General features: G+C 34.9%; 1 protein-coding gene across 1 annotated transcript in view; it reads left to right on the top strand.

Annotated features, from left to right (window-relative positions):
- The window catches only part of LOC145978140 (cubilin-like), a 416,836-nt gene that overhangs the window by 119,306 nt on the left and 274,868 nt on the right, over window positions 1–22,662 (top strand). Inside the window, exons 18-22 of the mRNA XM_083110579.1 lie at window positions 807–963; window positions 3,509–3,741; window positions 10,705–10,870; window positions 14,006–14,237; window positions 18,752–18,882. Of these exons, the coding sequence (XP_082966705.1) occupies window positions 807–963; window positions 3,509–3,741; window positions 10,705–10,870; window positions 14,006–14,237; window positions 18,752–18,882 (919 nt within the window). The remainder of the gene's footprint in view (window positions 1–806; window positions 964–3,508; window positions 3,742–10,704; window positions 10,871–14,005; window positions 14,238–18,751; window positions 18,883–22,662) is intronic.

Genomic DNA, 22,662 nt, shown 5'->3' on the forward strand with positions numbered 1-22,662 from the left:
ATGGCATCAAAGTAGCGCACAAACCCAATTCCAAAATAGCTGATAAACTAAACAAACACAAACAGTACTTCCTCTCCTCCCTTGATAACCCAGATGTATACGATGCAGAGTGTGAATGCAAGACACATTACATCGGCAGGTCCATCAGATCTGTCAATGAAAGAATTCAACAGCACCTAGCAGATGTGAAAAAAGCCCAACCCACTATTGGTCTTGCTAAACATATCAAATACAATAGCCATAAAATTCAAAAGGTTCAAGTCAAACACAGTGCCCACATGCTCGTAGACACCAAAATCAAGGAAACGCACGCCATAATGCACTTCCCGACGAGTTAAACATTGATAGCGGGCAAGTGCACCACACTTGGATTCCCCTACTAGAACAGTTATCTTCCAGAAATAGCAGACAACACAGACCGAGACGCACAGTTAATAACAGCGCACCTAAGGGCAGCCTGAGAACTACAAACAAAAGATGTGTGCCAAGCAACAGTACTTCAAGTTACAACGAGGATGGTGGTGGTGGCCACTGAAATTAATCAAAAAAGAGAAAACAGCTTCGCAGATAAAAGTGAGTACTAGTTTTCTCTGTATTTATATACTCCCGCGTGTCTCTTTCCCAATTATTAATATTTCATTTATCTAATTAAATATTAAAAAATAATAAATTTCATCCAATAATTAATTAATTTTAAAATTATTTTATAGTTTTACACTGGTAAGGAAAATACAGTATGTTCTGTTCAGCATGTAGTATAAGATTAGTGTGTGTGAATGTACCTGAATATTATATTACATTTCCAGCTTCGAGAAGGCAGCAGTCCTAATAGCCCATTAATTGGGAGATATTGTAACCCTGATATACCAACATCATATCGTTCCCAAAGCAATACACTTCTGATCAGATTTCATTCTGATTATTCTGTTTCTGCTGCAGGGTTTCGCATCAAATATGATCTAGGTGAGTGCATATTTCTTTTACATTTGTAAAAAATCATTATTGATGTGTAAGTAAAAGTTATTTATTGGATATAACCTTGCAGAAAAATGTGTATATATGTACAGTGATATGTTCAGAAACATTTTTCATGCATTCAAAGTAATGAAATAATGCGAGTTTTGCATAAAATGTGAATTGTGACCTTTTTTGTGAATTTCAACACATTCTGGGCTTAAGAAAGGAAAAATGCTACAATACTACAGTCTTGTGTATTAGGTTTAAAAAATATAATGTACCATGTTTATGCATCTAAAAGCGTGCACTTTTTTCAAAATTGTGTCACAAAAAGAACCATGAAACCACATGTAAATGGATGTTTCCCTCTATTTACCATCACATCAGAGCTGTAACATTAGTATTTGACACACGAGAAATAATTGTAAAGAACTTTCTCAAAAATGGTTTCCAATGTATGACACTGTGTCAAACATGTATGTGATATACAAATTAAAATACTAGTTTAAAATAACAATGAAAATATAATTTTATGTATATTTGACGGAATGCAAATTTTTGGAAAAGTAACACTGAAAAAAGTGGAAAAATAATAGCACCAAAACATCAAGGCCTATAGATATAACCTACTATTATTATTTTTTAATCTGCCCAACTGAATAAGGCTTGTTTAGGGCTAATTATCAGAGAAAGCGGTACATTTTTCAAGGGACTAAGATGGTGAAACTTATTATGCAGGAAAATATAAAATCTTGGAAAATTATTTAATATGCTACTTTCTTTGGACCATGAGGACTGCATGTATAATTTGGGAAAATGTAAAATCCGGAAATGTAAAATCAGGGTCCCACTGTACATGTTCCTAATTGGCACACATATATATTCTGTCAAAAAAGTACCGGGAATTGTTAAATAAAATGCACAATTTTAATTTATTCATCACTATTTATTTTGTCACCTTCAAAGTAGGCCCCATTTGATGCAACACACATATGCCAGCGTTTTTTCCAGTCTTGGAAACACTTTTTATAGGCACTTTCCGGTATGGCCTTCAGCTCCTTCCATGAATTGTGCTTTATGGCTTCAATTGAATCAAAAGCGGGTACCCCGGAGCGGCAATTTTAGTTTTGGAGATATAAAGAAGTCTCACAAGATCTGGAGAATATGGTGCTTGTTCGATGGTATTTATTGTGTTTTTGGCCTTAAATTCGGTCACCACTGTCGCTCTATGCGATGGCGCATTATCGTCGTGTAAAATCCACGAATTGATCGTCCACAAATCTGGCCGTTTCTGACAGATTTTCTCACGCAAACACTTCAATATGGCCAAATACTATTCTTTATTGACCGTCTGTCCCTCTGGAAGGAATTCATGATGCACCAAACCACGAATATCGAAGAAAACAATGAGCATCACCTTGACTTTTGAGCGACTTTGACATGTTTTTTTCGGTTTTGGCTCGTCTTTTGTCCTCCATTCTGATGACTGTTGACTTGTTTGCATGTCAAACTCGCAAACCCATGTCTCGTCACCAGTTATGATGCATTCCATGAATGTGGGATCAGGATTGACACGATCCAGCATGTCTAAAAAGACCTGCTCACAGTACTGTTTTTGAAGAAAATTCAGCTCTTTTGGAACAAGACGTGCGGTGACGCGTCTCATGCCCAAAATATCCACCAAAATCCAACGAACAGACTCGTGAGAGATGTTAAGGTCAGTAGCTATCTCTCTTAAGCTGGAATGGCGATTATCGAGCACAATTTCCTTCACTTTTTCGATGTTTCCATCGGTTGAAGAGGTCGAAGGTCGTCCAGAACGAGGCATGTCTTCAACGATCTCTCGGCCCTCCTTGAACGCTTTGCACCACTCGTAAGCCCGTGTTTTTGATAAAACTGATTCACCATAAGTCTTTTCTAACATTTTTAGCGAGTCAGAACACGAAATTCCGTTCGCAACACAAAATTTAAGGCAAACTCTTTGTTCAATAATTTCGTTCATTGTTAAAATCGTGATGCACTACTGAAGTGGACTGATTCAACCTGCTGCTGTAAACAAACTGGTTGACAGATCGCGCTCATGTTTGGCATAGTAATTAAGTACAGAGCTACCAACTTATACCAATATTTTTAAAAAATCATTTGCGCGGGTCTTTTAAATTACAAATTCCCGGTACTTTTTTGACAAAAGGTATTTAAACATAAACATAAATATTTCACACACTCTAATGCATGTTCTTTTTTGTTCATGTGTGCTTTCACTGGCCCCCATGGCAGAGTGGTTAGCACATCGTGCTACAACGTGCTACAATGCCAGGGGTCCCGGGTTCGAATCCTGGCCTGGGCATGGATGTTTGTGAGTGTCCATTTATCAATTTCATCATATAATCACTCATCTCTATCTTCACAAATTAGCCAAAAGTGGCTCAAGAAGCGAAGTAAAATAAACTAAATCAATCAGTCAATCATTCATGTGTGCTTTCATCATTCATTGCTTGATCATATGAACAAAATCAAGTTTTACTAAAATACTATTCTGCTTATATTTTAGTTTGTGGTGGTGAATTCACATCACCTACGGGAGTTCTACATTCACCTAACTATCCAGACAGATATCCTGGAAACAAGGTGTGCACATATGTTATTGAACAACAGCCTGGGAAAGCTATTAAGCTCGAATTTCAAGATTTTCTCACAGAACACTATGATTTAGGACACCTTTATTCAGGGCAACTTTTATCAAGTCACCTTCATTCAAGCCCTTGTCTGTATGACTATTTGGAAGTAAGTATGCTACATGCACTGGTAGAGGTTTAGTTTTACTTTCAAACATATTTACCTTCTAGTGTTAATTGAATCCTTTCATCTCCACACCTCTTAACCATTTCTGTTTCCCCATGCTTTCCAGTCCCTTTTCCAAATCTTGCATTTTTTTTCACTTTCTTCTTTTCGTGTCATTGCCATATGCAACTTTTTCTTCCTCATTCTTCCTTCAGTCATGTGTTCCACATTGTTCTAGGTCCATCTTCATGACAAAGATTACCACATTTCTCAGGCTCTAGTATCTCACACTTTCTTGAATGTTTGCATACTCTGTTCCACAGAATTAATCAAGTGGTCCCGGGTTCGGTACCTGGTGGAGGCACATTGTGGTTCGGATTCCACTTTAAACTGTAGGTCCAGTCTTGATTAGCCTTAGTGTGCATAAAGTGGACTTAAAACACCAACTCAATGAATCAATTCTTCCACAGAATTTTCTTATGTCTAGTATCTGTTCTAGTTCTTCATTATTTCTTATTTTAAATTTCACAGGTCCATAAATACTTGTGTTAGCACTTTCCTTCTGAAAATATATAATACATTCTCCTCCAGTCTGTTCTTGTCAATGAATCCAATCTATGTGTTGCAACAGATCTTAGAATTATTTATACACTCCTCACAACAAGTTTGGAATATTATTATATTAGGTAATAGCTGATAGGCACTGTGGCATATATCAGCGAAAAGACGAGAACATCCACCAGACAGATACCTTGTGTTGTTGCATTCCAAGGTGATGTCTGTCACCTATTGTCTAAAGTAACAATATTCCCAACTTTTTGTGAGGAGTGTATTTTTAATTGATTTTTCTAGATAGGAGATGAGATTTTTAGCATTTTATCGCGATGAAATATGATCACTGTTTACAACAGCATGTCCCAAAATGATTATCCAGGTATCATAGTCATTAATTTCCCTTATATATGGGGTACAAGGACAAAGCTTATATGGGAGTAAACAACAGCTCAACAAGTTTACATAGTGTACCTTATAAATGTTCAATGTGAGCATCTTTTGTGACACTGCACACTTCCATCCGGTAGTTCAATGCTTCTCGACACTTTTGTTCGACTCACTTGTAGCTCTTCCTTTTGGTGACATACCCAGTTTGACACTTATTAAAAAATCGACGAATGTTGTTATCGCAGTCGAAAAGGTCGCTGAACTGAAACAGCAGAACCATACCTTGCAAATTAAATGACACAAAAGGACATCTCCATGAAATGATGCGAAATAGACTCTTAAACGTGAAATACCAACACGACACTTTCTGAAGTTTGAATTATCCTGTGAGTTATGCAATTCGCGGAAAATTAATTAATTCTGCTGTAAATATTTGAGAAGCAAAAATATGCCCATTTATACAGGAATAAACTTAATACTCTGCTAACTACATAAATGTGCTATTAGAAAGTATATGTTTATTTTGTGTAATGAGTGCAGTTTTTAAATCAAATTTAGGATTATAATCACAATTTTAAAAACAAAATGTCATTTTATATACCACTTTTGATCCAATTTTTCACCGCTATAACACCAAAATTTTATTTTATTTACTGCTTTTGTACCTGAAATTGACTCTGTTTTTGTACCGAAATTTTGCTTTTATGTTTACCAAAAATGTGTGCCTCTCGCTGTTGTTCCTACCACCCATAATCTTTCAGAGTGAATGTAACACTAAATTGAATAGTATTGCAGATATACTAATTATTATTCCTCTCACTCATAATATTCCATGGCTGAATGTAACATTAAATTGAATAGTTGCAGATATACTATCTACTTACCATACTTCAGTTGTTAACTCAAACATTTTATTGGTCATTACAAATTAATGCAAGAAATATTATTTTGAAACTGACTATCATTATTTTGGTGAATGAGATGTTCCAGCATAAGTTTTAAATAATGAGAAATGCTTACAAATGTTCATTCAAAGTAAGTTTTCAGCAATTTTACATTATTTTAATACTTAAAATTGTAAAGATTTTCATATTTTTTCTGATTACTACAGCATATATATCACTATTATAATTGTTGTTACTAAGAAGAGTTAATAGCCTGTGTAAAACATATTGCTGACTATTAAATGGCAGTACTTCTCATTGATTTAAAAATGGGGGTGAGCTGATATCACTTTTAGGTTTTTAACCTATTTTTTCCTTTGTAGGTAAATAAGAAATAACAAGTTACATCAATGTTTCATTAAAAAATGCAACATCTGGTGAAGTTTTATAGTGCCTAAAATAACCTATTTTGCTTGTTAGAACCTATTTTAGGTTTATGCACCTAAATCAAACCTTTTTTTAGATTTTTATAGATTTTTCAGGATTTTCATATCTCACACAGGTATTTGCTAGGATTGGTACCGAAATAATTCATTGACTAACGTGTTTGGAACATACTTTCAGTCGATTTCCCTCCCTCCTAAATCCATAATGTTTTTTCAAAGCTCTAAACAAACAAGATTTTCTGGTGCCATTGTTAGGCTACCTGCACAGTTCAAAGTACAAATTTGTGATTCATGTAGTCTTACTCACTTTCGCGTCAGTTCGGTACTTTCTGGCATTCACACCTTGCGAAGTAACGTTTTAGCATTCAAATTTGCACCACTGACTGCATTTTTGTTGAAAGATCATTTTCAGCATTTGAGATGATCCACACAGACAAAAGGCAGAATTTGACTGTGGATAACACGAAAAAGATTGTTATGTATTCAGGTTGGCCACTCTAGGATCAAATTCAACTATAATTCCTGGATTTCAAGGCGAACACTTTCCAAAAATTCAAGAGTACAAGCAGATGTTTTTCAGCCTTACGTATTACCAACTCTCAGGGCCTCCCCGATGGCGCAGTGGTAGCGTCGTCCTCTTGTAATCAAGGGGTCCCGGGTTCGATACCCGGTGGAGGCACATAGTGGTTCGGATCCCAATTTAAACTGTAGGTCCAGTCCCGATTAGCCTTACTGTTCATCAAGTGGACATAAAACATCAAATCAATCAATTACCGACTCTCACCAACCACACACATGCAAACAAATATATGAACAATGTAAAGGATCTGTGCATTTCCTATGTATCCAGAAATTCTAATTCAATTATACGGTATACATATTTAGAATATTTAATTTAAGGTGCGAGTTTACATTGGCCATTTCACATACTCAGACCAAAAATACATCTATAAACACAAGTCACAAATGTGAAAAACTTGTCTCAGGGAATTAATAAATATGTATCAATTCAATGGGATTAATAAAAGGTGGATTTTTGCTCGTAATGAAGAAAAATTCACGCAGAATTCCCTGAATTCAAGGAATTCCCGATGAGTTGCCACCCAGGTATTGTGCAGCAAATTATACATGCGTAATTTAATTTGATTTAATTTGCTTTATTTTACTTTACCTTTTTTGCCACTTATTGGCTAATTTGCGAAGATGGGGATGAGTGATGCCAATGCCAATGCCAATGCTTTATTGACAGGTTTTCTGTAAGTATTGGGACCATTGTGCCCTTGACTTACTATCATGTCCTTACAAAGTAGTATATGTACAACATTTATATTGCTATAACCCAGGTCGACTGTCTACTGGGATTTGGTTGGTTGGTTGGTTGGTTGATTTGGTGTTTTAAGTCCACTTTATGCACAGTAAGGCTAATCAGGACTGGACCTACAGTTTAAAGTGGGATCCGAACCACTATGTGCCTCCACCGGGTATCAAACCTGGGACCCCTTGATTACAAGGCGACGACGACGCTACCACTGCGCCATCGGGGAGACCTACCGAGATTTGGACAATAGTTCATTTGTATTATTTCTAATTTGAAATTGTTGAGTTCCTTGTTATAATTTTGCATTGACAGAGGCAGGAAATAATCACTATTATTTTTCAAACCATACAATAGTTCGGTGCATTGATGAAAAGTTCTACTCACAAACTACGTTTTGCACATCACTTTAAAGACACATTAAACATAATATAACCACATAGAATAATAATAATGATAACAATATATAAGTAACAATAAGTAACAAAGAAACAACAAAATCACAATCTGTGCTTTCATAGCTGCACTATCAAGGAACACTAATCTGCTTCATTGAAAACAGTACTTTGAAGTGCTTATAAACAGGGAGTATATGTAACACACAGCATAATAATACAATAGCATTTTGAATTTAGATTTGTTCAAAATTTTGGGGCATGGAGTGGGACATCCGGACCTGTGGTCGAGTTCCAATGCCCCGAACTGCTGGATTTGGGTGCTGTTGTATCTAGGCCAAGAAGTTGTAACACATGGCATATATAGCAGATTGAACATAATTTATTTCAAGGTCCTCATGGATTTGTAAGATACGAGTATCTCGGCTATGACCAGTAATAAGGTCCAGCAACATTATTCTGTATAATCTGCAATTTCCTTATGACTGAAGGTCAGAGATAACCCCAAGCTGGTGCTGCATACAGGAGTGTGGGATGTACCATCATCTTATACACATGCAAGCGAGTCATCAGTCCCAAGGTAGGATTTCGGAAAACTGGGTACAATTGTCCAATAGCAAGCCTTTTTCATCCACCACAGCTTGTAATCGTCTGAGTAGTATATGTTCAAAGATTTTGCTAACATGGCTCAGAAGACTTATAGGTCTATAATTCTGTGGTAGAAGAATGTTCTTTCCTGGTTTTGGCAAGAGGATTATTTTTGCTAGTTTCCAACTTGATGGATAATAGCCGGTAAGGAATATAGCATTGAAGACTTTTGCTAGAAAAACTAGCAATTTTCTGGGGCCGTTCTTCAGTTGTAATGTGGTAATAGTGTCAAAGCCAGGTGCCTTACCAGGTCGAAGAAGATTTATAACACCTTTGACCTCCTGAGGGGTTGTGAGAAGTGGATAAGCTGTGAGTGGTTCATGATATAGTTGTTCCAGTCGATGTTGAATATTCTGGATATAATTGCCATTATGCAGTTGATCTGGTGTGTGGAATTGGTCCTCCAGATGTTTGGAGAACACTTCAGCCTTTTCCTCTGGTGTGTAGACCATACCATTTGTATAACTGCGGGGTTCTGATAGTGGAATGAAGATAAGACGTTTGTATGCCTGCTGTAAGGTTTTGTAAAGCCGAATCAATTTCGGCTGGGGTTTTTAAAGCTAAATGCAAGACAATGATAGGCAATAATTGTCGAGTGTAAGCATCCCAGTCTGTTGTAACATGATATTTGGGAGGAGGAGGCTTCAATAAATTATGATGAACAATTTCAAAGAGTATTGGTTGATGGTCTGAGTCTAGATCATGAATAATATAGGGAGCAGTCATAATATTTACACCTTGATATATCAAGATATCCAACACATCTGGAAGTCCACATCCTCGTGGATAATGAGTGGGTTCTCTTGGAGCAAGAATGGGTAAGTTCAATTGTTGGACACTTTGGGGACACTATTTTAGGATTTTTAGAGCCTATTTTGGGATTTTTAGAGCCTATTTTGGGATTTTTAGAGCCTATTTTAGGAACCTAAAAGCACACTTTTTAGGACCTAAAAATCCGAGGTCTACTGATAAGTCAATATATATTTTTAAATTGGTAATACATAATGTAGAAACCACTGTATAATGGTAACTATCACAGGGAATGAAAACTAATTCTGTACCACTTGTGTTGCAGGTAAACTGAACTTGCCACCAATGCTTAGCATAGAAGAGCAAGCAAGAATTGCTGCAAGGTACAAGGTATGGAAATTGGTAGTTCAAGTCCAGCACCGGTGGAGAGCTGAGAATGGTCGAAATGCAATACTGAAACCAAAAATCATCAAAAAATGTCACAGTAAATTGATGAGAACAGGTTCTGTGTTGGATGCATGATGTACTGGTCGACCATCTACATCACGATCAGACATGCAGGAAATGTTTGAGAGAAGCCCTAAAACGTCCATCGGTCAGGTCGCCAGTAGAGCAGGCTAACATGCTATACCACTGTTTTTTGAGACTGTTTTTTAAAAAAAAAAAAAAATTTCATTCCTGGAAGTCTCATTACGTTCAGCAAATCTTTCCCGAGGGCTGTGACCACCGCATGGAATTTGTAAAAATTGGTCAGATTGAAAGAAGATAATCGTCTACCAATTTCCATACATTGTACCTTGCAGTAATTTTTCTTCGCTCTGCTAAACGTTGGTGGCATGTTCAGTTAGCTCCAACATAAATGGTACAGAATAAGTTTTCATTCCCTTTCATAGTTACCATTATATAATGGTTTCTTCATTATGTACTACCAACTTAAAAATAGGTATTGACTTATCAGATACCCTGTAGATAGATCTAATTTGCCTGAATTTGGAATATCAGTGTTAATCTTAGAAATGAGAGATATACTTTTGGAAAACTCAATGCCAAGATAGGGTCCTCACAGACCTGGAAATTATGGAAAAGTCAGGGAATTTTGTAGAGATTTTCAAGAAACTGGAAAAGTGAGTAATTTTTTATTTTGCTTACCAGGATTGGAAACTGAAAACATATTTCACTTTTTTCCCCATACAATTTAGTTTTGTTTGTATAAAAATGTCTAACTTTGTTTTCATAATTTATTTTCAACAATGCTGAATAAACTTAATTACTTTGTTTAACTTGCAAAGTTTAAGAAATAACATTTATTTATCAGTATGTTAAATCATTAGAGTGGTCTAGAAAGTTTTTTTAAGTACCAGTAAATACTGGAAAAGTCAACGACATGTCCAACATCCAGCAGAACTTTAGCGTAATATTTTAGATGATCATGTGCATAGGGTTCACAAGGCACATTACCATTTATTTTCTTTCTTTTAGTGGAAAGTTGACTGACAAAATGTGAGCTAGATGATTAGTTTTGCTAATTTACTTTATTTAATATAACCATGCATGTGAATGTACTAATTTTTTATATATTTTTATAGGTGCATGATGGAGACAACCAGAATTCAACTCTAATTGGTAAATTTTGTGGCGATGACATAATTTCACCTATATTCTCAACACACAATTATCTGTGGATGAAATTTGTTACTGATGAGTCAGTTCATTCTATTGGTTTCTGGGCTAACTATACAACTATTGATACAAGTGAGTATTACAGAAATCCTTATATAGAATGAAAGTATGACAATTTGTATGTCAGCAGATGTACAATCTGATTGAAAATTAGTCACAATTTCCATAGCTTATAGTTTTCAACCTGGAAACAACATAATAAAACCAGGGTATCTGGAAATCCTGGAAAAGTCATGGAAATGTCAGGCAAATTTATTGTTTCTGTAAAAGTCAGAATTTTTTGTAGTAGTGCACTAAAAACCAGGTTTTTGAGCAAAGAAAGAAAGTACAAACAAGGAATTCAAATTTGTTGTTGGCAGTCTATACTTCAGCTTGATATACTGAATATTATCAGTAGTTACAATAAAAGTTGTATGTTAATTTTGAACTGTTATTATGTAGAAATTACTATGAAAGGTGGTTTTGAAATTTACCACTTTCTTCTTGCAATTTTTTGTGTGTGTTTGGTAGACAGGAACAATACATATGATGGTAAATTTTACTATATGTAATTATGTAGTATTTATGCAGTAGTTTATGTTTTCTTATAAAAAAATACTTCTTTGTTAATCATTAGTCAATACAAGTATCACCCCTAAAAACTCACCCCTTATACTTACTTCCCTCCCCATATCGAACAGTCAATTGCTGGTGATTTTCCCTTTTTGTTGTTACCTTTACATATGAAGTAAATATTCCAGCACTTTATTAAGTGGAATTCTAAGTGCGAGTGTTTAGCTAAAATATTGTGATTTTTCCCCCAGGCATGTTCATGTACAGTGGGATCCATGAGTATTACTGTGCAAATTGTCCATCACCATGTTCGTGCACTTTATTTGACCCAATAAGAGCTTCATTAATTAAAAGAAAACTCAAAACTAGTTGTTGACAACTTCTGACCAGCATACATATAAATCCATCACTTAAAAACACATAGGATGTAAGAGAAAAATTAATGAATATAGTCATGGACAATTTGCAAGGTAAAACTCACGGATTCTACTGTACACTAATCACTCTAATGATTTGGTCTGGAAAAACTTGGAAAAGTGAGGGAATTTTATTTTTACGAGATTGTAGACACCCTGTAAAACTGCTCTCAGTATGTGAGAGAGTAACTCAGATAACTCACTGCAGAATGCTAAACAACTTGCCAAAAGATGTCCAAGCTAAAATAATTTTTCATCAAAATGTTCCTCAGCTGTTGCAGTGTAACTGTTTCCTTCATGGCAACAATTTTAGCCTTGTAAAAAGTGTTCTTAATGTAATACTACAGGCAGAAATTGAGTGGTTTTGTCAATGGGGTGAGTGTGAAGGCCACGGAATTAATTCACAATGCTCAGTATAATGACTAGGAACAATTTAAGAACAAAGCGGTGGTGAGCCATCATGCTGGAACATCACATTTATTTGATAATCTTCCAACGTGTCCAAACAAGTCACCACATTATATTTTCTACAAATTCAAAAAGGCCCCAAAATTTCCAAACATGACGAAGTTCACCAGACATCCCCAGATAGAGTGAGGTTTTTCTGATCCTCATATTTTTCACCTATACTCCAAACATTGCTTTGTCACAAAATGCAGCAGGTAATTTATCATCAGCTCCTTCAATTTTTGAGAAAATATCTTGAACAGATTGGAAACTGTGGGGTTTATCATTTGCTTTAAATCCTGCTCAATCTGCACTTTGTAGACATGGAAGTAGAAGCATTTATGAATACTCTACCATAAAGTTGTTTTTCTATACCTAACTACTGTACATAGAACAGGCTTGAACAACTTGCTTTCACCTGTGTAGCCTGGCAAACACTCGGTACGGTGTGAATCTCCCACCTGCAGACTGCATTTGAAGGTCAGTAAGCAGCAGAACAGGAATGGTCAAACTACGTGCTTCTGTTTCTTCTGCCATGATAAAAATCCCACATTGCAGGTCTCTCTGATGACATAGTGGTAACAATAACCCATGGTGCAACAGCCCATTGAAGGCCCAGGCCTACCTACCGGCTGCCGGTCTCACTCCCACCAGATTCTACTCACTCATCCAAGGGGAATTCATCCAACCAGTTACAGGGTGACGTGTAGTCAACACGAAGAACCACCAGTTGTTGTTGTAGGTTTTCATGACCAGCTTACGCTACTCATTCGTAGCTCTCCAATTTCCTCTTGATGGTGGGTGGCAACCAGTTCCATACACAGGCAGAAATCTTACGAGAAAAGTTCCAGGAGACTTGAACCTGTGTGTGTCCTGTAGCCGGAGCCCAAAGAATGATGCGTTAGACCGCACAGCCACGGTGAGGGACTAGTGGTAACATCATTGCCTTGTAATCAAGGAGTCCCAGGTTTGATACCTGGTGGAGGCAGAAAGTGGTTTGGATCCAACTTTATACTGTAGGCCATGTACCAATTAGCCATCTGGTGCATAAAAGTAGACTTAGAACAAAATCAACAATGCCACACTACACTGCTACTCACAAATCAGGTGACAAGATACTGCATACCTTTCTGGATGAGCGATGTGCATAGCGTGTAGTCCATTTTCTGTCCAATAAGATGAGCAGTTCACTACAAAATTCAATTGTGAATGAACACACTGTGTCTCTTGTGCACGAGTGTTGTAACCACCTCTTTCAAATTTCAAAAACTAGATGTCACGTTTTGTTCGCTGCTGAATTTGTACTTGTGAATTTTATACATGTTGAATTAAGTTGCACTTTTGTTCATACTCTTCAAAATAGCATTTAATAATTTATATCCACATTGTGGAAATTTTTTACAATAATTCCGCATCGGATTTCACAGTAATGATTTTGATCCTAATGGAAAATTTTAACTTTCATGAATTAATTTTATGTTACCTATTCAAAATATGTTTTCAGTAATTTTTATGAAATATTATTATTTTTTATACTTTCAAAAAATTGTCAGAGAAGAAATTCATAAATGTGAGAAAATTTATATAAAATGTAACATATTATATATCTGTAGTAAGAGGAAGTGTTGTAGATTTTAGAAAAAAATGTTAAATGATAACACACTTAACAACATATAATATTTTATATGATTCTTTTAAAAACAGGGGTGACAACTGGGGTAAACTCGATATTCTAAGTCCTATACAGAGAGGGTTAACTTTTGTCTCAAAATTGTTTTTCCCTTTTTTCCAGTGTGTGGTGGTATTTTTAAAGACCAAACTGGAACAATACAATCGCCGCAACATCCTGATGCCTATCCTCCTGGTGTGACATGTACTTGGATCATTTCTGCACCTCCAGGAAGTGTGATTCGTTTAACATGGATTAGCTTCTCGTTAGAACCGGGTCAGAACTGTCCATACGACTATGTTGCAGTTTATGATAATTCATCATTGCCCAATACTGGAGGACTGATGGGGAAAAAGTAACTTTTTTTTATGGTTATTTAGTTTTAATTAGGGATGGCCACAGAATTCAGATAATGAATATCTGGATTTTAAATTATCTGATATCCGTTTTGGATGCAATGAATAATCTAAATATCCAGATAATTCAGATGTCTGGATAGAACAGATTTTATGAAGAATTTGTTGAAAATCCGTACAGTGAAATACAAAAATGATGAATAAAAGAATATGTGGATAGCCTGTAAAATGGATAAATGATAAAACTGTCTGCATAATGCACACATTATATCCAGATAATTTGGATATTCCAAATATCCAGATAATTTGGATAATCCGAACATAGGATATCTGCATATCCTGATAATTTGGATATCTCAGTAATTGTATATCCAATATCCAGATAAAATTTTATTCAGATTTGGAAACAATATAATTAGACATTTACTTTACAATAGAAGGATATGTGAATTATTCATTACATATAATTGTGCATTATATTCATAAAAATAATAACAAGATGGCACAATTTTGCGCTAAGTTACAGAACAGAAATATGATACCATTAAAATTATCATCAATTTTACAAATAAACTGATATGCTGATATTTCTCTATGGCCAGTACCCCAGTGCTCCACCCCACCCATATTTTTTGTAAATATTTAGTTTTAAAAAAAATCTGAAATATATTAGTCTAAGTCAACATATTTTATTAAAACCTATGCTTTTTGTCTGGTACTGGCATAATTTCCATGGCCGAGATGAATTATGTTTTGCGGTAATGGAAAAAGATATAAATAATAATAAAATGTGCATGCACAATCATTAGGACCATACCATAGAATTTAAGTAGCTTTTGTTAGAGCTGAGCTGTGTTGTTAGCAAGATGGATTGATTTTAATCGCGATTTAAATCACTTTAAATAAATAATTTATAGAATAATGTACATAAGGATTTTGTAGATGTCAGAATCACTTTTGCTGAAAGTACATTACTCTCATAATCATTTAATGGTGTTTAATAGGCCTAAGAAAGGAAACAAAATATATGTACTGGTGGGGTGAAGCTCATATGAAAGTAAATGTAATATGTTAACTGTAAACACACTTACAATTCTCTTGATTTAATATTCAATAATTTTTATAGACAAAAATAGCAAACATTTTGTGTTGAAAAATATACAAAATACTAATCATGTTAAATTGTAAATAATATATTTATCATTAAACTGTAAATAATCATTATAGTTTCATTAGCACACACAACAAACATTTCCATAGTAGGTTCATATATATGACATCATAAACAGAAACATGTATATTTACATATAGTTTATTATTTGCTTTAATCAAACTGTTCAAATATTTTTCAGGGCCGTTTACTAGAAAAAGCCTTTCTATAAAGAAAGATATATCAGTATGTATGATGCCAGAAACCATACAAGCAATTTTACGCATGATTTTTCAAATAAAAATCATGAATTTTATCCAGCCTGGTGGTTAGGGCTGAGTTCACACCACTGCATGGTGTTATGTCCATTTATACAGGGTGACCCAGAGATGTATACCCATTTTGGAATGAACATTACACAGTTAATTGTACACCAAACTCTATTATTTTTGTTGTATAATGTGTGTGATATATTGCCATTTATTTACATTTTACATTTATTTATTTATTTATTTATTGCAGTTACCATGGAGTCGTGGTCGATGGCACGTGTTCATGTATGATGCCTATGTTGCAGCTCAGAGGTTCAGCACCTGTTAACTCATTTTAAGATTGTTTTGCATGTTGGAACTGATCCATGCCGCCTTACATAGAAGTGCCGGCAGAATAACCTCTGAGCTGCAACCACTGAGTCGCCGTTTGTCACATAGGCATCATACGTGAACACGCAATGTTCCACCGACAACGACTCTATGGTGACTGCAATAAATAAATAAATAAATAAATGTAAAATAAATGGCAATATATCACACACATTATACAACAAAAATAATAGAGTTTGGTGTACAATTAACTGTGTAATGTTCATTCCAAAATGGGTATACATCTCTGGGTCACCCGTTATTTACCAAACTCCACTGATGTGCACAATTTCCAGGATATGTAGGTGCGACGAAAGTGTTGTGCAACATTTCTGCAAATTCTTCAAGAAATTAAATTCTAACCAATACCCTCTGATGCTGATGATATCAGTATTGACTCAGACCTACCTGTTATTATTAACTTTGCACATGTATCACTTGTGTTACTCTAGCACACCAACTTTTGAAGAGTATCAGAACTAGAGTGCTGCAGGGAAGGGAGAGGGTTTTGCTCAAGCGCCAAATAGTTTGCATGAACTGTGCTAGATATTGCACCTACTCAAGAGCTTCTTAGCTCAAGCGAATAACGCTTGAACAGGCTAAACAAGTGGTAACACTTTAAGCTAGCTAGTTTACGTATAACCATAATTTTTCTGTGGTAGTGGGCTCTCAAATGTGGATCGTGAAGTGAAAGATGAAGTGAAATTGAAACTTAAGTGAACATAGTCATCCCCATGTTAAAATGTAGTTTCTAATGGGAAACTATCTTAGCAATACACAGTCATATATGAAAATGAAATAGATGATTGTGGGCTGAAACTACCAAGGTGGATATGTTACATTTATGTGTCTACGATTATTGTCACATAAAAATGATATTCCATTATACAGGGTGTATCATAAGTAATATCGCAAACTGACACAGTTGAAAGTACACAATAATAGAAACAAAAAAGTCTCAGTAAACATGGGACTCCAAACAAGCTATCTTTGAGATAATTGGGAATGTGTGGTTACAAGCCGCCACTGACTTCATTGTTTGTAAACGTCGTTCTAGTTGGTAAAATGCTAATAATGTGTGCAAATGTGTGATTAGAAGCCATCACTGATTGCATTTTGTAAACACAGAGTGCTTTACTCCTTGCGCATTCCGAGGTTTGTTCTTTGTTTACAAAACAGAACATTTCCGAGAGGTGGCGTTGTAATCAAACAGGATGAATATAATCAGTACAGAGAATTGTACGTTCTTGTGATAATTCTGAAATGAACTGGGGGTGTTCGAAAGAATTCAAATCTCAATGCGGAATCGCATACAGTATTGCATCCAGTTGCAAGGATGACACTTTGAACACGTCCTTTAAGAGGTACGAGTGTACAGTAATTGTAACATGTAACATACTAACGTTTCTTAAAGTAAGTAGAATGTTCAATAAAAGCAATGAGATCTCCAATGACTTATTACTGTATTATTAGCATTTTACCAACTAGGACGACGTTTACAAACAATGAAGTCATGGCAGCTTGTAACCAACCACACATTCGAAATTATCTCAAAAACAGCTCGTTTGCAGACCCATGTTTACTGAGCCTTTTTATTATCTTTCTATTATCATGTACTTTCAACTGTGTCAGTTTGCGCTATTCCTTATGATACACCCTGTATATGCTTGACAGTAGCATGCTCAGGACTGGAACGAGTACTACTGAGCAAAGGTGGTCCCATGCAGTTCTCTACTCAGAACCATTTCCTAAGAAAATAAGAATGCTTGAAATATATTACACATTTACTTTTTGTTGAAATTTCTGAGGAGGTGAGAGCAACGGCATTAAAAGTACAGCGGGACCCTGATTTTACATCCTCAGATTTTATATTTTGCCACATCATACATTCAATCTTGTGTCAACGTAGCAAAATGTTATAATATTTTTCCCAATTTTAGATTTTCGTATATTTTAAGTTTTTGTTTTTTTTAGCTTAGTGCCCTTAGTCCCCTGGAAAACTTAAAATCAACGTTCCGCTACATTTACATTTTACATATTGCCAGCTGAATACTATGTTATCCTATGTCCATCTGCACTAACTTTTCAGAAAAGCTGATTGAAGTTTGACAAATGTGGATTTTGAATACACTACAAGGTTTGTGCAAGAATTTTATTAATGTTGATAATTCACACCATGTGACAGCCAGATACATCGTTTTGGAAAGTGACACATTAACATGTAAGGAACATGATAACGTTATCAACTCATTTCCGATGAAAAGTGGAGATACTGAAAATCAGCATTCAGCAAGCAATAGTTTAAAGAACATTTCAGCTTGTATTTTTTACACCAAGAAAAATTAAAAATATACTTCCAGTCTGGGGATCTCCAGATGCTTTTAATTGTAAATTTAATCACTTTTATGACAGGGTACCTCTTTCAACACCCAAGATCAACATTTGAAGCTTTGTACTATGTGAACAAACAAAATCGAGTGTGTCTTGTAGAAATAATCATGTGTTTTTTGAAAGGTATGCATTCATTTGGTGGGGAACTCCGTACTGTAAATACATTTTTAATCCTCCTTGGTGTATTCTTATTGTGAGCAATGCACACATTTAGCAGATTGTAGTCTTCGAAACTTGCCTGTGAATAGTCAGAGTTTATTTCTGTTTAATTTTTATTATAAACTCAAGGTAAACTTAATTTATTAATATCTAATTTATAATTTCTTTTCAGGTATTGTGGTTCAAATCTGCCCCCAGTGCTTGTTACAACTGACAATGTAATGACTGTGGTATTCCACACAGATCACAGTATAGCAAGGGATGGCTTCATGGCAACTTACCATATGATTGATGCCTCTCAAGGTTTGTTCTGGTTTCTTTCTTTTCTGTACCTTATTTCTGGAAAGTTGAATTAATAAACACTTTTATTACAGAACGCTATATATTAATTGAGTACATATATATGCTTGGAATTTTATTGCACTTTGACATAGTTTATTATACCTTATGACTAAAATGTGGCCACGGTGGCTCAATTGGTGACGTGTCTGACTACCATGCTAAAGGTCCTGGGTTTGATCCCCAGCCGGTTCAAATCCAGGAACTTTTCTAACGTGGAAGCGGCCCCGGCACCCACCCAGCGTCGAATGACATGGGTACCTGGAGGAAACCCTGTGAGGTAAAGGCAGTCAGGGGCGTGATGCTGATCACATCACCCCCACTCACGACTGGATCAAGAAAGTGTGGGGCATTACCCCCACACCCCCTATACACCTTCATGGCATGGTGCTAAGCACAGGAGAGCACTTTACCTTTTTTTTTATCTTTTTTTACCTTATGACTAAATCTGTGACATGTGGGATTAAAATGGTCTAAAATACATAGGCAAGAAATTACTAGAAATGATTTATGCACTCACTGAAACTTCAAAATTGGTCCTTAATTGGGAATTAAAATGGAAAACCTGTTGTTAATGTTTTTAAGGTATTGTTCAAACCTGAATACTCTATGCAGAAAGGAATATGCCGAACTGAACTGAAAACTACATGTTTTATTTCTAAAGTCTGAGAAAGAAGAAGAACAAAAATTAAGGCAATCCACAGACTATAACATCATGAGAAATTTCCCTGTACATATTTGAGTATGAGACTTTTTGAAGCCAAATATTTTAACAGTTAATAGGAATTTAACACAAACAGTAGAAACTCTCTTACTTCTTGTACTGAAAAACACTTTATTAACTTTTTATATATAAACAACACACTGTTTCCTAAACATCATACAGATATCATGAAAAATGCTTGGAAAACTTGAAAAGCCACAGAATTTATTTTGACAAAATGAATAGGAACCCTGCAGTAATTTTACCAATCTGATATTTCTATAAATTGCCTGTATTTTAGTGCAAATTTCAGCTATTACACAAAACAACAAATATGAAGATTGTTTCATAAAGTATATTACACAGCTTCTTTTTCTAAGCCAAACCCAATGCAGTGTGCCTCCCAAGTGGTCTATTGGTAACCTTGTATCCTTGTACTCAAGGGGTCTCGTGTTCAATACCTGATGGAGGCACATAGTGATTCAGATCCTACTTAAACTGTATGTCCACTCCCGATTACACTATCTGTGCATAAAGTAAACTTAAAACAACAACTCAACCCTCTTGCAGTAACCTGTTGTATATGACACTGAAGTTGGTGAACCATGTAAATGGACTGTGCAATATATAAAGCATGAGAAAATGGAAAGCTGTTTATAGTAATATATTGTATTTTGTTTTTCATGTTGTTTCATGTTCATGGAACTTTGTTATACATTTTTAGTAGCACTTTATATTAAGGAAGATATGATGCACGATAATGTGGTGCATGTCTGAAATTTAACTTGACACCTTAAATGTAATCTGTGTGTTTTAGGATACATGACAGAAGTATTAAATGGCACCAAAATGTGTGTTTTGTCTATGATTAATTGGATTTAGTCATTGCTGTAAGGTATGTCTAGCCTGATTTTAAGTATAATCAACTTTATATCTCAGTCACGGATAAAATTGTCCATATTTCCAATCTACTGATTCAAGAAAGATCTGGGGATTAATTAATGCATTTGTTGGCTTATCCTGCTAGTAATGGACAAACTGAAAGTCACTTTCAAATTACTAAAAAGACAAATGAACAAATAAAGTAAATAAAATTTTGCAGATGCAAATTTCATTCAAGTAACAAATGTGGAGAAATGTTGTATGTGGCATTGAGTTGGTCAATCATGTAAATGCACTGCACAATATATATAATTATTTTTCTGTAGTTAATGGTTATTACAAGCATAAGGAAACAGTTTTTCATTGTGATGTTTCAGGAGAACACACGCTCCCTTCATCAGATATTTATTTTCATTTTGACTAAAGATACAGTTATAACAATGGTTAGCAATTATTTGAATGAAAAGAATCTGTTATATAATTGATGTTGTCAATGTTACATTTTGTAATATAGCAACTTAACTGTGAAAAGAAGAAGTCTGTTTTAGTTTTATTTCAGATAAAAAAATTTGATCACATTATTTTTTATTTAAAATTATGAATCCCAAATATCATCAGGTAATTCAAAGTCATCATTGTTTTCACAAAGTCTCTTGATGTTTTCCTTGATCTGCAAATTAAGACAACTGACACAACAATTCAAACATCAGTCCATACGAAAAAATTAGCAGGGGAAAAATACATCCATGCTAATTCAGAACATTCAGGTATAACAATGGATAATATATTTTTAATTTTTTTCCTGAGAGCACAAAGACTATGTTCTAATAATAAGGATATCAAAAATGAAGATGAAAGGCTTTTTAATATAGCAAAAGAAAATGGCTTTCACACTAACAGAATAAACCAAATCAAAAAACAAGTCGCAAGAAAACTAAAGAGAAATACAGAAAAGATGAAAATCTGTTGAAAAGAAATTTGTGTGCATTCCATTCCACAAGGGATTCTCACATAAAATTGCAAACATTTTTAGAAGATTTAATTTCAAAATTGTTTCTAGATCACCAAGAAGTTTGGAATGTACATTTAATGAATTCAAAATGAGAAAATCTCCTGTGGAAACAACAGGAATATATAATATAAGTTGTTCATGTTCAAAGGATTATGTAGGGCAAACTGCAAGGAAAATGGCAATAAGGTTGCACGAACCCGATTTGGACATTATAAACCTAAACCCAAGAACAGGTTTGTCAGCTCACATCATCGAAGAGAAGCATTTGATTAAAAAGAGAAGGGTTTTAAAAAGAGTGAAGGAAAACATAGATTTGAATGTCTGGGAAGCTTCGTTCATTGCAGAAGAACACTGGAATAAATTAAATAATGAAAATGGTAACATACATCCAGTTTGGAGTTTTCTTTTTTACAAATGGAGTAAGCCACCATCTTTAAAATTTAATGTAACAGAAAACATCAAGAGACTTTGTGAAAACAATGATGAATTTGAATTACCTGATGATATTTAGGATTCATGATTTTTAAATAAAAAATAATGTGATCAAATTTTTTTTACCTGAAATAAAAATGAAACGGACTGCTTCTTTTTACAGTTAAGTTGCTATATTACAACAATGTAATATTGACAACATCCATTACATAACAGATACTTTTTGTTTAAAAAATTGCTAATCATTGTTATAACTGTATCTTTAGTTCAAAATGAAAATAATTGTCTGATGAAGGGAGCGTGTGTTCTCCTGAAACATCACAACGAAAGACTGTTTTCTTATGCTTGTAATAACCGTAAACTACAGGAAAATAATTATACAATGCAAGCAATACGTACATACAAAATAAACTAATATATATAATACCTAAGGAAATGGAAAGCTGTTTAATAAATTGTGTTATGCTTACTTGAAGGTTTCTTGTTTCCGCTTTGCAGTGGACACCGTACCCTTAGTGAATGAAGGCAGTGAGCCTTCAAAATTACTCGGATAAAACTATTCACTTGTGCAATGTGGAAACATGAAACCTGCGCATACATAATACTTAAACCACGTTTACCTCATCCATCGTGAAGATTGTGCTTTATTTTTAATATGGAGTTGTTACAAATGTGTAAAGGGACTTTATATTAAGGAATAAATTATGCATGATTG

Source organism: Lepisma saccharinum, chromosome 24, assembly GCF_977018435.1.
Source record: "Lepisma saccharinum chromosome 24, izLepSacc3.1, whole genome shotgun sequence".
NCBI lineage: Eukaryota > Metazoa > Arthropoda > Insecta > Zygentoma > Lepismatidae > Lepisma > Lepisma saccharinum.